The 16,288-nt window shown below is 46.2% G+C and overlaps 1 protein-coding gene across 6 annotated transcripts in view; it reads left to right on the top strand.

Moving 5' to 3' along the window:
* The window catches only part of PNPLA6 (patatin like phospholipase domain containing 6), a 54,157-nt gene extending 43,996 nt beyond the window's left edge, over nt 1–10,161 (top strand). For all 6 annotated transcript variants that reach the window (XM_066618543.1, XM_066618546.1, XM_066618547.1 and 3 more), the window contains 6 exons: nt 4,392–4,540; nt 5,046–5,198; nt 5,728–5,844; nt 6,297–6,393; nt 7,590–7,705; nt 8,322–10,161. In XM_066618543.1, the coding sequence (XP_066474640.1) occupies nt 4,392–4,540; nt 5,046–5,198; nt 5,728–5,844; nt 6,297–6,393; nt 7,590–7,705; nt 8,322–8,399 (710 nt within the window). In that variant the 3' untranslated portion in view covers nt 8,400–10,161. The remainder of the gene's footprint in view (nt 1–4,391; nt 4,541–5,045; nt 5,199–5,727; nt 5,845–6,296; nt 6,394–7,589; nt 7,706–8,321) is intronic.
* The last annotated feature ends 6,127 nt before the right edge of the window (nt 10,162–16,288 follow it).

The following is a 16,288-nucleotide window of genomic DNA, read 5'->3' as shown; positions in this document are numbered from 1 at the left end:
ATACGCACCTGGTCGCCATTTTCTTTAGGCATGTGCCTGGCTCAGTCAGGGACACACAGCATCAACAAGCCCAATCGCCTGCCCCCTCAGCGTGCGTCCACTATTTTGTTTTGACGTGAAATGCGCGGGCAGAGCATAGCAGTATCCAGCAACCTCGAAGCCCTTCTGTGGACTGCCTGAGCACCCAGTTGCCATCTTGCCCTACGTGTGGTGCTTGCCACTTCGGGGTTGATTGGATCCTGCACCACTGGACCTCGTCTCGATCCTACCTGATTGAGGTGCCCCAGATGCCATGCAGATGGCCCCATCATCCAAGAATACTTGTGTGACTAAGGGCCCAATCCTATCCAACTTTCCAGCACCAGTGTAGCTGCAGTGCAGCCCCGAGGTAAGGGAACAAATGTGCCTGCCTTCCCACCACAGGATGCAATGCACACCCCATTGGCATGGCTACACCGGCACTGGAAAATCGGATAGGATTGGGCCCCTCAGGCTGCAATCCTAACCACACTTTTCTGAGAGTAAGCCCCATTGAACAAAATAGAACTTACTTTTGAGTAGACCTGGTTAGGATTGTGCCCTAAATGTTACAAGTGTTGCTAGTCATTTGTGTAGTGGTACAAGTGCTGGTATGAAGACCAGCAGAGGAGGAGTTGGCTACGTGTTGGCATCTCTAGGTACTTAACAACAAGAAAAGCCAAAGAATCTACTCCACTTGCACTGCAGTTGAAGACGTCATTGTGATCTCTATATTGCATCTCTTTTGACCCACAGTCAAATAGTAGTTTTGTTCTGAAATGTGGAAAAGTGCAAGCCTGCCCCTGAAAAGTTTTGGAACATGGACTTTAAAATTCTGAGAGCCAAAAACCAGAATTAATGTGGATACCTAATTAATTGGTTCCATGCTCGTTTTAAAATGAAATCTTTGTGTTTAAAATGTATCTCTTCATCCAAGGGCTATGAACTTTGTACACAAGCCTATAATGCATATAATGTGTGAGTTGCATTCAGTATTCCTGTTAGACTGAGCCAGGGATATTCATATGGGGTCTTTGTTTAGTGAAAGCTGGAATTCTCAGGGTTCTTGGGAAAATAAGCTTGCTCTAAGAAAATGATGTTGGAGGCTGTGCACAAACTGGAAGCCAGGCACTTCCCAACCTTAGCCAAAATTGCTCTTTGGCTTGAACCTTAATTATAGCAGAACAAAGTTGGAGGAAAGTCCCACAATGAAAATGACTTCTTCCTGAGATAGTTTCACAGGACTCTTGTTCAGTGTTTTGGCACAGCCCTTCCATACGCAGCAATTAGGAGTTGACTGGAAGCATGTCAAAGTGGCCCTAAGTCTTGTGTGGTCAGGTGAACAGATTTTACCTTGAACATGCAAAAATCTCTGGGTCCTGCTGGTTTAGACCACTGTGGAGGATTGCTGGCAGCACTTCATAACCCTGGTTTCTGATGCTCACCATAGAGGACTCTAAGGAAAAAGGTCTGTGGAAGACTCTTCACCATGTGCTGCAGGACCTGACCAGAAGTACAGGACGGAGCCTTCTTCAGTAAAAGGGTTGTCTGCAGGCCTGGAGTGAAGCGTCTTTGTCCATCTCCTTAGGGTGCAACTTGTAATCTGGATCTCCTGTGGATTTTTTTGTTTAAAAGTAGCCCCTGAATCAGACTTGAGGTTTGCAGTGCTTGAATTACAGGGACCCCAAGCCCCCTTATGACAGCTCCTTCAACTACCATTTTTGGAATGCTCCAGGGCAGGGTATGCTTCAAGTCTTAGGGAGCACCACTACCTTTTCTCCATAATGTGAATACTACTTCCATTCACACTAGGAGAGAGACGTTAACCCTTTTCCTAATCTAAATTGTAACATGTTCCCTCCGCGCACAGACATTTTCATTTGCTTGTGTATATAAATGTGTATGCAAAGTGTGTACACAAGGCAGTACATAAATATTCTTAATAATAATCTGTGTTCTCCAAACTGCTGGATAGAATGTGTGTTTTCTCCTGCAGTACTAATAGCTGTTGGAAGGCAGGGGATTTGGTTACAATTTTTTAGTTGCACACGCGTGTGCAGCACACATGCACGCATGCATTCTAATTGCTTTTTTAGACTTACAGAGGCTTTGGCTCCGTGGGGCTCCCCCCACCCCCTGGAGGCCAGCACTAACTGCAGATAAGGTTAAAAAAAAAGCCGTGATAAGCCCTGGCAGCAGTGCTGTCCTAGGGATCACGTTGCTGCCTTTCTCCTCCTGCCCCTTAAGTGGACAGAGGCAGGGCTTCTGTTGAGAACCTCAGCTTTAATCCCAAAGCAGCATAAAGCAGATTCTATTTAAGACAGCAATATAACTATGGGCAAACACCCAGACTAAAACAGCAGCATTAAATATAAATAAAACCATAGACAGCAAGGATAAAAGCAGCACACACCAACACCCACGCACATTCAAAACGACAGCTTAAAACAAAACTGTCTTCAAGCCCCTAATGAGAGAACTGAGAAGGGAGAGAATTCCACAACTGTGGTGCCATCACAGAGAAGGCCCTGAATGAATAACAATCCCAGTAAATGGTCAGCATTGTGATTTTCTTTAGTAGCAACTCTTTTTGGTGGCTTTGGAAACAGGATCCCAGGCCACTGCTCTTCAGGCATTCTGGGAACTCTAAGTCTGTGAGGAGGCTAGAACTCTAACACAGTGATTTTCCACATTTTTCATCTCATGGCACACTGACAAGGCACTAAAATGGTCAAGGCACACCACCAGGTTTTTGACAATTGACAAGGCACACCATGCTGCCAGTGGGGGCTCACATCTCCTATTGGCCCTATTAATAAATGACCTTCCCCCAAATTCCTGTGGCACACCTGTGGACCACTACCAGTGTGCCACGGCACAGTGGTTGAAAATGGCCACTCTAACAGAATATTCTGAGCATTCTTGCCAAACTGCAATTCCCAGGTTTCCATTTTGAGAGCCCCTTCAGTAAAGCTGGTTCGGATTTGCTTTGTGGATGACTTTATATCATGAGGTTCAGCCCCTTCTACTCTCTCTCTACAAACCAGACGTTTGGAGTCTTTTTGTACACAAGGACAGCAAATGCTGAAGATGCAACATTTTGAGCAGCGGCTGTGTCTGCTGGTTTTAGGCTTACCCTCTCAGTCTGTTGTGCTCTGTTCAGTGGATCTGTTCAGATTTCTTTATTGGAAGACACTCCGCATATTTCAGCCTCTCTCATTGTGCCTCCACTGAATTAACCCCTTTCTCTGTGTCTTCTGCCTGTCTTCCTGTGGCTTGCCTCCTAGGCCTTTTTATCCCCATAGCCCTTCTCAGAATCTTTCCTCCCTCCTCCAATTTCTCAATATTGCTCCTGATTTGTGGTACCCCAATGACAACCTTACAGACGAGCTCTTGTCAGTGCTGTTGAACAGAGAGGGGCTGTTGCTTCCAAAGCTGCCTGGTTTTGTGTGGTGCTTCTGTTACTGCCTCCTTGTCTGCCGTGCTGCAGTGTCCTGCTGCTGAATTGGTGTTTGTCCCATTATCCATTGAAACCAGAAAAAAGCAAAGTACTGTTTTTGCATGGCCTTTTGTCACGAAAAGCCACATTCTTGAACATGCTTCTAAAGTTCATGTCAAAGGTACATGGAGCATTCAATCGTCATTCTTTTGGAGGTTCTGCTGAGTCGCTCTCTGGCTTCTGTGACCCATTCCAGGCTCTTCCCACATGACTTTGCAGTTCTCTCCAGTGTCATAAAGGGGTAGAAGTGTAAGATAACGAGCTTGATTGGGCAACCAGGAGCTGATTTCAGAACCGATATTTACATTTCAGGTTCTTTTGGATATGTGGCCACATTTGAAAAGTAAGAGCAGATGAGAACTTTGTTTGGCTATCTTCCCTATCACTTCCATCCATACTTTGGAATTGCTACCATTCCTGCAGCACTTCAGCAATTCCTTGCTGAAAAACAAGATTGCTTTCTGAGCAAAGTTGAGGGATAGTTGGCCTTGCTCCAAAAGCAAGTTGAAAGGAAGATGGTGGCACTTCGTAGGGTGACTGTCTTCTGACCCAAAGGTTTTGTTTTAATATTTGTGATAGTGACGTGGCACAGAGAAATTTGGCAGGTGATTCCAGCCTTAATGTGGTTTAATAGCACAAGGAGTGCTCCAAAGCCTGTGAGGAGAGCACAATCCCATCCCCAGTTGTGAGATGAGATTTTTGTTGGGAAGGGTAAACAGAGCAAAGACACCCCCCCCAGTAGAGGTGACAATACTCTCCTCCCTCCCCACTTCCACAACCTTCTTATATTGTTTCTGTGTTCTCAGCCATGCTGCATGGCCATCTCTCCAGAAATTAATGTTGCTCCTGACACATCTCTTTCCTCTCAACATAGCTGATATTGCTCGCAACATGGGTGCCAAGACAGTCATTGCTATTGATGTGGGTAGCCAAGATGAGACCGACCTATGCAACTATGGAGACAGCCTGTCAGGCTGGTGGTTGCTCTGGAAACGCCTCAACCCCTGGGCCGAGAAGGTCAAGGTAAGAGACTCCCTTTCATCCAGGCTGCAGGTGGAGAGTCCAGCCAGGGTACCCAATTTTTGTGAGGATACCCAGTGTCTTTCTGATCTTGGCCTTGGGCCATAGGCTTGATGCCCTTCCACTGTCCTTCAGGCACCATGCCTGCACCAGATTGTTCATATGATCAAAAGGCATTTCACCACTTCCTTACACAGGTTCTTCTACTGTTCAGGCCTCCATCCAGACTTTTCCAGAGTTCTAAAGTGCCCTTGTGGCCTTTCATTCTTTTTGAGTTAACTCCTGCCTTTGCTTTGGGACACAGAGAATGATGCCATGACCCACTCCAAGCTAGTCAATGATGACTTATCCACTGCAAACTTGCCTGTCTGAAACTGATACTCCTGTTAGCTCTCGGTTTTCTTCAAACTGGACAAATAGCAAAAGGATACCCCTCTCCACCACCACCTTCCCACACCTGCACCTCCTCTCACTGTGGCAACCAAGTGACTTTGCTCTTTCTTTCAAGGTGCCTGATATGGCAGAGATCCAGTCCCGCCTGGCCTATGTCTCCTGCGTGCGGCAGCTGGAAGTTGTGAAGAGCAGTTCGTACTGCGAGTACATCCGCCCTGCCATCGATCGCTTCAAAACGATGGACTTCGGCAAGTTTGACGAGATCTATGTGAGTCCTGGGGGGCCTGCTGGGCTTATTCATAATGTCAGGAAGTCATTGGTTTGGAAGGGTTGAAGCAGGTGATGGAGAATCAGCGTCTTGTTGTTGAACCGTCATGCTGAGAAGGGCTAGATCTGTTTTGTGAACAAATGAACTGCCTCCTATTGAGTTAGCCCCTTGGTCCATTCAACACAGCATTGTCTATGCTGACTGGCAGCCGCTGTCCAGGTTTTCAGATCAGGATCTTTCCCAGCCCTATCTGCAGATGTTCCCATGTCCTTGTCCTATCGCCACAGTGCGAGTTGTAAAGTTGTAGGTACATAGCCATACCTCTCTGGTGCCTGCATTACTCCTGGGAGATAGTGAGGCATTGATGTTGTAGCTGTGTCTTTCCAGTCTTGTTAAGCTGCCCTTGTGTCCGAGGGACTTGTTATACTGTGAATGCTGCCCTTGTACCTGATTGACTGGCTCTTGAGACTTCTCTGTTGTCTCAGAATACTCTGGATTGGATTGACTCACCTCTGCCCCTCTTCTGTAGGATGTGGGTTACCAGCATGGAAAAGTGGTGTTTGGTGGTTGGTGCCGTGGGGACATCATTGAGAAAATGGTGAAGGACCGGCATTCAGCAGATTTCTATGAGAACAAGCGCATGGATGTAAGTATTGAGGGCTTGTATGGAGCCCCTTCAGCTAACTGGAGAAAATATATCTCTCCACATGTTTTCTCCTTCCTGGTCATATTTCTTGTTGCCCAACTCTTGCTAACCTTTCCTTCTTTTGTTGAGAAGGGGATAAAAAAGAAAACCTCACCCTAAAATTTCTATGAATTCTACAAAAATAACCACATGTAGAATACAGCAAGAAAAGAAAGCAATTTCCCAGTAGCTATTTGGAAAAAAGACTGTCCATCTTCTTTAGGAGAGATTTAACAAATACATAATATTAGGCAAATATGTTCTCTGTTGGAATGATTTATTTTAAACCTATGAGCTTATTGGAGCATCAAAAGCCTGAACTTAGTTGCTTCTAATTGCTAGCGCATGTCACTGCTCCTAAAGCCCATATCATGAGAAAAGGACTTCAGCATCTCTGACTTCTCATTTCCTAGGTGCTAATGTGCCCCAGTGCAGGATTCACAGACCTGGCTGAGATAGTGTCTCGCATTGAGCCTGCCAAGAGCTACCTGTCAGACAGCTATGCAGATGGTGAGTACCAGCACTTGGTGGATTTAACTTGAGTATGGGAGACTCAGGTTCAAATCCTGGATCAGTGATGGACTACAAATGTTTCTAGCTAGTGGCTTTTGTGAGTTGGATTCAGTGTGCCTGACTCCTCCATCCACTCAGGGACTGTCCCAATCCCCATCTCCATCACAGCTAGGATTAAAAAAAAAAAAAAAGTCTAGCAAGATCAGCACAGCCATCACAGCAATTGTAGTGTAAAACCAACATTTGCATGCCAGGACCTGGTCATTGTGAAATGTAGTAATCACTGTGCTTGTCTTGAACATATATCCCTGGGAAAGTCTCACTCAACCTTGACATTCTCTGGGTTGACCCCTTTGGGCAAGTAATTATTTCTCCAGCTAGGTTACCACACTGGGTTGTTGTGAGGCTAAAATGCTGCTCCAAGGCCACAAATGTTTGGTCATCTGTGAGTTTGATTCTCTCCTCCCGCTCAGTAACTTCTATCTAGGGTAACTCACTTGCATCCCAGTGTGACAACATGGTCTGTTCCTGCTCTGTATAATTGGTGGCTGCTGACACTGAGGGGGGTGGAGGTTGCAAATAATCAAGATGTACTAATTGTCACGGCATGGGAAGGGAGGGAAGAATTAAACATACTGCTGGTGTACATTAACGTAATCTGTCGTTTTGGCATGAGTTCCTTGAAGGAAACAGGGGTACAAGCATAACAAGTACAGTACAAGAATCTTCCATAAAATACCTTGCCTTCCATTTCCTGTTGGGTATATGAAACTGAATCAGTTTTATCTACCCTGACTGGCAGCAGCTCTCTAGCATTTCAGATAAGGGTGGTCCTGGAGATGCCACAGATTGAACCTGGGACCTGCACGAAGAGCACATACTGTACCACTGAGCTTTGGGGCCACTGCTGGCACAGGGGTCCATCTAAAAGACCCTTGTATGGCCTTCTCTGCTTCACAGGACTGTTATGGAGGCAGACATAGCAAACGCTATGTCAGGAGATTAACAGGGTCTCATACAAAAACCATATAGAATAAGAATGGAGGTGGGGAGGAAACATTTGGAAACTTATGGACATTCCAGGCTATGGTGGCTAGTTGTGGTTGGCTGTGAGATTGAGGGAAGCGTTATTGCTTTGTGAAGAAACCAAAGTCATACAGAGAATGACTAAACATGTGTTTGCTCGTAACCAGGAGAGGAGTCGGACTACCTAACTGAGTATGAGGACGAAGGAATGGATGCCGTGAGGGAGGAAGAAGGGCAGGAACTGTTGTTTGCCCCAGCAGAGCAAAATGCTGTCTTTGAAACAGTAAGGGCATTTTAAAAGATGTTTACTCAGAACTGTCCTCTCCCATTAGGGAGGTACTCACGGAGCTTACAATAAAATTGAATACACTGAAACAGAAACAAAAGCACCCTTTGCCTGTAGGTTTGGGTGACAAACCATTTCCAGCCACATCCTTCTGTCCTGGCACTGAACCACCTATAACTCTCTCCATCGCTTTTCCTTCTATTAGTCTTTTGGCTGTCTCCCCTCTTTTTCTCTTCCTAGCACCTCAAAATATTCTCTTCTTCACCCTGGGTATTTCTGGGAGCCCACCTCATCTAACTTTATCCATTCTCCCCCCCCCCCCCGTGTTTTCTTCTTTCCTCTTTCTCTTCTCTTCCTAAGGAGTGCCTCTTTTTTCCCATCTTCTCTCTCTTACTAACCAGCTTTCTATAGGTGCTTCTGTAGGGATTGTGAGCTGTTAACAGGAAGTTAGTGGATAGGCAATGAAGCTTTGAAGGCTGAGAGAGGGTGGGCCAGGCAGTGGGAGGGAGCTGGATGTCACATGCTGATTTAAACCAACTAGCTAAGACTGTGGCTGCAGGTGTCTGTTAAAAAAAAAACGACTCACAGCAGAATTCTTGCTTTCATGCTGTAGGATGAAGAGAAGAGTTTACGACACCGCAGGGGGACTTCTCAGGAGCTTTCTGCACCTCAAGCCACTCTTACACCCTGAGGAGTCTGGAAAAACTGTGACCAAATATGGCACCCACCCCATGAACTTCTACATGGCTGGGGTGGCTAGGAGCCCTCCCAAATTACAAACTCTTTCACCTTTTACTGTCTGGCAAGCACAGTAGTAAATCTTCAGGGCCCTGGTGCACCTTTTCTGCTTTTCCAGTGCGTGGAAGGTCAGGAATTGCAGAAACTTCAGCTTCTAGCACTTACTGCAGCCTTGCAACATGGAGACTGTGCAAAGTTGCTGGCCCATAACAATGTTCAGATGCTGCCATGTGTCCTATGGGGATGGAGCCCCCTGCTCTGGGATCATTGTGCTTTCCAGGACTGGAGCTGTAGCCACAGACTCATTTGCTGAAGAGGCATTTGGTCCATCTGGACTACTGTTCTCTAACATGCTGCTACTTGAAATAGCACTGATGTCTGGGGAGAACAGTCAAGTGGAGGGGGGTGGTGGATCCACTTTATTCTCTATTCTGTGAACCAGATTGAAAGGTACTCCAATCTGCTCTTCGATATATGGGGGGAGGAGTGGTGGATGCACTCCTGCCCCCCCCTTACTCTAGCATTCCATTGCCTAAGTATGCATGGAGGGCATTTTATCCAAATTGCCCCTCTGCGTGCTATTTAAATACTACTTTATAAAGTAGCATTAAAACCATTAGCAGAGGGGCATTTTCACACATGGGTCCTTTCACCATGTCATTTGGTGGCGACCTGCTTGGAATGGGAGCAGGGAGAAGATGTGCAAGCCCATAAGCTTCTCTTATTTAGTTACAAGGTTTGGGCAGAGTCTTATCCAAATTAGCTCCATATGAGAAAGGGGTGGAAGATGCAGATTACTGCAGAGTGGATACTATGCCCAGACCTTTTGGGTGTTGCCATTTGAAAAACACTGACTTTTTAACTGCAGGGGGGCCTGACCCAGTCCATGGCACAAGTCCTAGCGAGGAATCCCAAGCTATCCCCTGCCCTTTGAGCTTTTCTGCTCAAGCCATTAGCAGCTATGTAAGCACTACCATTGAATGAGGGACAGAAACATAGAATGTTCTTCTGTTAACTAACTTATTCCTGCTTTGAGCTGAGCCACAGCCTTCGTTGGCGTCTTTGTTTTTGGATTGCCACAGGCTTCAGGCTGTGGCCACACTGACTGTTCTGTATTTTTTTTTTAATTTAAAGAATTGAGAAATCCTTGCTTGCAAATGGCTTGTGATACAAGACGGAGAGTTTCTTGTAGCCTCAGCACTGACAGGGATGGCTTATGTCTTGGGGTAGAACCACCATTCAGAGCGCGATACCATAGTCTTTCGAGACTGAAGGTTGCCAACAAATGAAGGACAATTCAAACAGGCAAACATTTTCTGTTCCTGTCAAGGAAGCTGGAAAACCCAGTAATGGTGAAAGACTGGTTCCTGCTGTTCAAGCATAAGCAGGAAAACCCAGTAATGGTGAAAGACTGGTTCCTGCTGTTCAAGCATTATATGACCCTCTTAACTCTCCTTGACATCCTTTCCAGTCTGCCTTAGTGCCTTATCACCAGGACAGTCTGTTGAAAGCATTATAAGCAGAGGGTCTTCATATAGGTATTGCTGTTTGAAGCAAAATTAAGGCAGTCACCTTATCCAAGGTGCATACAGTGTACAGGCGCCTCTTGATTTATGTGGGGATTGTGTTCGCAGAAATCTGTGAGTGTACTGTATTAAAAATGTGTAAATTAAATCTACTTTTCCCATAGGAACCAATGTTTCTATGAAAACTTATGCTGAGAGCTGGTGACTTTTGCTTGCCCAATATGGCGTAGTGGGAGAGTTGAGGAGGGAGGCTACTGGGAGTGGGAGTGATACTGGCTACTGCTGTCAATGGCTGAGAAAGCAATAAGGAAGCCAAATATGCCAGTAAGGAAACATAGAATGTGTTAAGTGGCAGCTCTGTGAACACATTATCTATTTTTTTGTCTTCTGGCTTTAGACTTCCTCCACCGCCGAAGCTGCCAGCATCTTATGGGTTGTTCATTTAGCTGCTAATTGGATTTCAAAGCTGGTAAACATCACAAAATGTCTTTGAGTCTTCTAGAGTGGCTTTGCAAGGAAATGGTTAACTGTGGGCCCAATCCTATCCAACTTTCCAGCACCAGTGCAACCGCAATGCAGCCCCAGGGTAAGGGAACAAATGTTCCCAAACCAAACCTCTGTGACTGCAGCCCCAACACAGGAAGCAGTGCTTCCCCCATAGGCACAGCAGCACCGGCACTGGAAAATTGGATAGGATTGGGCTTTGTGTTATTTCAAAAATTGCCTGTGTAAATTGAACTTCCAGTATTAATTTGAAAATCACGCTATTTGAAAAACATGAAAATCAAGACCGTGTAAATCAAGTGGTGCCTGTACAGTGTTCACAAAGAGCTAACTGGACTCCTTTATCTACCCATAGCTCCTGGTCATGGTCATCAGGGGCTGTGGAGCATATGAAATATGGGTGCTGAGCTTGTGATGTCTCAAAACAAGCAGTGCCTGTGTTACTGAATGAAGTTCTGAAAATTTTACTGCTGTTCTCTAACATTAGAACTGTCTGAGCATGCCCAAATTTGTGGTACATTCCTTGTCTTATTGCTGCTTGTTGGAGTACAGGGCCAACCTATGAGGCAGGTGGAGTCCCGTGTGCAAAGCTAACCCATTGCGTGCACTTATTGGTGCAGCAGTGCATTGGAGTTCCATGCAGACACTTTGGGATGCTGTGTAGTGCAAGGTCCGTTTTCCAGAGTGGGCATGCTGATGGTAACTAAGTACTGAGTAAAGAGCAAAGATGCATCTGTTTATTATAAATAACTATGTTCCACCTTTCCATTTCACGTAAAATGCTCAAGGCAGTTATCAGAAAATAGCAGTGCAATAACACCGCTTATATAAGACAATAAAAACAGCTGCAGCTATGCCTTGTTGCACACAGCACCAGTGGGCCAAGGTTTGCTGTTTGATCATACTGACTGGCATGCTGAACAAAGGAGGCTGCATATGCATCCGCATGGAGTGACAGAAGCAAGTGCGCTGTGCAAGTCAAATGGTTGCAATATGGGCACATGTTACTACTCATGTGAGTGTTGGGTGGATACGGTGAATGCACAGAAGCATTGGATTCAGGCCTTGAGCTATCTCGGATGCCCTCAACTAGACAAAGTGGGACAGAGGGCATTTGGGGCAGTGCTTACTGTTAGGCATGGTGATGACCGTGTTAGTGCAGTGTTGAGCTCTGTACCAAGAAGCATGAGCATTGTGGGTAGTAGAAGTGCAATCAAGTAGTGCAGCAATGAGGGAAAAGGGGTGACACTAATGGCAGATGAAAGAGGAGGCCTAAAGTGGTGAGCACTTCCCTCCACTGAACTGCTTCCTGAAGAGTTTGCCTCATGGATGGGCCAGCCCTATATGCACAAGCACAGATTCACATCTGAGTGACTGTGCATCAGAGGTTCTATCAGTCTAATTTAGAAAGGATAAGAAAAGCCTATTCTCATTAAACAGTGGAGTCATGTTTGGCTAATCTGCTGCAAAATAACCCAATGATCTATCAGCAGGTTCTAACCTACTGTTTACCAGAGCCAAAGGTGAGATCAAAGTGCCTGCAGCCTCCAGTGCAAACAGCAATGGCTTGGATAAGGCTCTGTACAGGACAGAGTCACAGGCAAAAATAATGCCTTTTAAAAATCTGTTTGCATTCCCTGCTCTGCTGATATTAAACCATTAAACTGCTTTGTGAACTTTTTGTTGAAAAATGGTATATAAATACTGTTAATAATTTTGATTGCACCCCTTGCAATTTTAAGGGGTACAGGTTACATTGTTCAGAAGCAGTCTAACTCCAAATAGAGGTACTGAGGGACAAATCACAGGGCAGTGTATTCATGCTGCACTTGGGGCTTTCCCACTCCCAGGAGCATCTAGCTGAAGACAAGATGAACCAGATCGGATCTAGCAGGGCAGTCATGAGAAGACAGGAGAGGAAACGAAGGCTCAGTGGAGCCCCACATTCCATCCTATAGGTTTCTACACTCATCTTGGGATCAAGTACACCTTAGGTACCAACGTGTAAAATGGAGTCCATTGCTTTTTTTTTTTTAAGCAAGAAAATGCTTCTGAGGGCTGCTCACCAAACAATGTGGGGGTTCCACAATTACAAAGGCTGACATATTATCAAATATTTATTTTAAAATATTAAATACTGCTTTTCAACCAAAAAGGGGGGTCACAATGTGGTATTTGCAGTGAAATACACCTTAAAATGGTTCCCTTCCTCCAAGAGCTCACAACCTTAAGGAAAACACAAAAGAGACCCCCTAGAAAAGCTCTTTTGGGGGGAACAGGAACTGTTGCTCTTCTGCTAGATATTAGAGAGGTAGCCCTGGAAGCCATGTATGGAAGCTCACCAGCCCAGTTGCATTCAGAAAGAAAAAAGAGGGCAGGGCAGACCATGGCCCCATATCCCTTCCCACCCCAGTGCAATTCTGGGTTGGGAGTAGGCAGGGTCCCTTCTCTCCTCCCCATTACCTAGCTCAGCTGTGGCCTTGTGCAGCCTGAGGCAATGCCCTCAAATTCTGACTTGGCAAGTCAGCGAGGAGCGAGGTTCTCAGCTAACTTTCTAGCTCAGAAAAACTTAACTTTCAGCAGTCCCAGCACAGCCCAGCCTCATCAATTTAATTGTCTGATACGATTTATTAACCAAGCTTTCTTTAGTAGGTTGGCAGCCCTAATGGAATGTAGCCACAGGTTTCTGATGATGGCACTGACATGAAGGCCACAGAGGAAAGGCCCAGTCAATGACTGGCTCATACCCAAACTAGGAAGGCTACAGCACACAGTAGCTGAGAGAGAACTCCAGTCACCACATGCTAGAAAAAGGGCAAGAGGGTGAGGCAGAGCTCAGACCTTGAGGTGGTGCCTGAATGGCAGCACATGGCCAGCAGGACGGAAGCATGGACAGGACACAGGGCTGAGGCCATGATAAGAAAAGGCAGGACGTGTGGGGAGCTGGCTGCTTCCTCCCCTTTTGCTGATTCTGGTATTCACTATCAGAAGTGAGGAAGGACCAGGCTGTTAAGGAGGCTTCTCAGGCAGCTCCAGGACTGGAGCTCTGAGGATTGGGAGTTTGCAGCCCAGCCTGGCCTTCAAGAGTTTTGTGCCTCCACCTCTGACTGCTGCTGCCTCCCCTCCCTATGGCATGGACAGCACTGAATGGGTCAAGTCAAGGGTCCTGTTGGACATCTCCACGGAGACAGGAGTAATATTCATAGACCAAATATAATACAAAACAGAAACATCTAAAGCAGGGGTGCTCACACTTTTTTGGCTCGAGAGCTACTTTGAAACCCAGCAAGGCCCGGAGATCTACCAGAGTTTTTTTACAATGTTCGCGCCATCATAACTTATAACATTTATGTGTACAATGTATGTTGGTGTACCTTGAGCCCCACTGAGTATAACAGGACTTACTCCTGAGTAGACATGCCTAGGATTAGGCTGTGAGGCTGCAATCCTAGCCACACTTACCTGGGAGTAAGCCCCATTGAGTACAATGGGCCTTACTCCCGGCGTTTCCTCCCAGAGGCACCTGAAGGGGGGGTCGGCACTCCGCGATCTACTCATTTTGCCCTGCGATCTACCGGTAGATCGCGATCCACCTATTGAGCACCCCTGATCTAAAGCCTCTGCTGGGAGGATTCGGTTCCTAATTCAATAGGGAGTTTCTTCCTTTAGTCTAAATTTTGGGTGCATGAAATCATGGAGTAAGTGGGCAACCTGTCAACCTGGGAGGCCTGCGCGTCACCCCATGCAGTGGGCGGGGCAACACTCCAGGTTGTGGACATGGTGGTGTACCATTGCCCCACCCCCACTGGTTTTTTGGCTGAACTTTTTGATAGAACACAGATATTTCAATGTGGTTTGTTTCATTGCATTCTGCATGAAATTACGCATTGATTGATATATAACATGATGGTATTATTCCTCCAGACTCTGATTTTAGTGATTTTGAAAACTTGTAGGGTCTCTCTCTCTCACTCTCTCTCTCTCTCTCTCTCTCTCTCACACACACACACCCCGTGTCAACTTACTAACACCTTATTGCAGCAGTTCTCATACTTTTAGCACCTGGACCCACTTTTTAGAATGACAGTCTGTCCAGGACCCATTGGAAGTGATGTCATGGCCAGAAGTGACAACATCAAGCAAATTAGAATAAATAATTATAAACAGTTAAATTAAAATAAAAGAAATAATTAAATAAGGGGGAGCCAGTCCTGTTCCACCAAGTGAATTTTCTCTGTAGTCTGCCTGCAATAACCCCCCCCCCCCAAAAGAATCAGTGAGATCTTCAGCCCTCCCCAGTGCCCAGTTTAAAGTCCTTCTGTTTCAAGCACATCAATACAAAGACCCACCTGGCTTTACAAGTCTGAGAGTCCAATCCTATGCCTGTCTACTCAGAAGTAAGTCCCATTAGAGTCAATGGGGCTTACTCTCAGGAAAGTGGGGATAGGATTGGGCTGTGAGGGAAACTGCAAGTGCAAAATAGAAAACTTTCCCCTTACCAGTTCAAGCCTCTTTGTTGGTCCTTTCTAGTGGGGGGGGGGGAGGCTGCCTTCTGAGGGACCATTCTGGTGTCCTCACATTCCCCTTTGCCTGGCCTGACCACCAGCCAAGGCACATCTGCCTACTTGCAAGTAAACGCAACCATGAGGCTGCTTCGCTTCCCATAGGGCTCCATACACTTGCAGCTGGGCATTTTGGGGGGCTGCATTCATTGGATTGGGACCATTCTGATGTTGGAGTCCTCTCAGCCTGCCCTTTTTGACGGAGCAAGGCAAGGTCGTCTACTCACTGGTAAACGCAGCCATGTGGCTTCCTTTCCCTTCCCATAGTGATGAATACACTCGCAGCTGGGAGGGGGAACCTCCTTGTCGGGTGTTTTTGGGGGCTGCACTCATTGGATCAGGACCATTCTGATGTCCTTGGAGTCCTCTCAGCCTGCCCTTTCTGACGGACTAAGGCAAGTTCACCTACTTGCGAATAAACGCGCGATACGGCTCACTTTCACTTTCCATAGGGCTCCATGCATTTTTTCCTTTCGGTTTTTGGGCCATAACTTTTGAACGAAAGGAGTGCTTTCAATTCTGTTTTTTGCATTGCACTCCACTGGCCATTCCGCATCCAACGGTGTATGGCCTGATGCGGTAGCTCCTAATGGCGTGATTTTAGTGCATCATCCCTAGGGCGCGTCACCCCCTGGGCGTGTCACCCCCTGATGGCGCGTCACCAGGTGCAGCCCGCAGCTCCTGCACCCCCCTAGTGACGACACTGCCTGGTCTTGCTCCATTTTGCCCTGCGAGCCCTCAACCTTTGGACCGACAAAAAACTAACAAACAAAACGGTCAGTTTATGTTATGACCTCAAATCCTTCTATAAAATTTTGGTAAGAAGCTTGTTAATAATGCTTCACTGAAAGGTGTATTTTTAAAAAAAAAAAACTGAAGTTTAGCCCCCACACCCTTTTGCCAGGTGCCATAAACTGAAATTTGCGAAACTCTGAATTTCAAACTTCTGCATTCAGTTTAGCTCTTATCAAAGTCTTAAGTTTTTTCAGGGTGTGTGTGTGGGTTGACACCCCCCATCAAACTGCTACAAGTCAATTTTGGATACCTAGTGGTGGGGGTGGGGGGTGTTTCAGTTCTTTCACTATGAGTTCGCACACTGGAGCTGAGATCTGCTTTGAACAGCCAAGGTCTCAGTTCTTCAAGGAAATTAGATGTGGTCTCTGTGGGATCCTCCCGCTTCCTCACACTTTGCTCCAGAGTGCTCTGTCATCCGTTACCACATATTCCAGCAGACTTTGAAGGGATCCTTT

This window comes from Tiliqua scincoides, chromosome 2 (assembly GCF_035046505.1).
Source record: "Tiliqua scincoides isolate rTilSci1 chromosome 2, rTilSci1.hap2, whole genome shotgun sequence".
Classification (NCBI taxonomy): Eukaryota; Metazoa; Chordata; class Lepidosauria; order Squamata; family Scincidae; genus Tiliqua; species Tiliqua scincoides.
The sequence above is the reverse complement of the archived record's forward strand: the minus strand, read 5'-3'. Positions and strand labels throughout refer to the sequence as shown.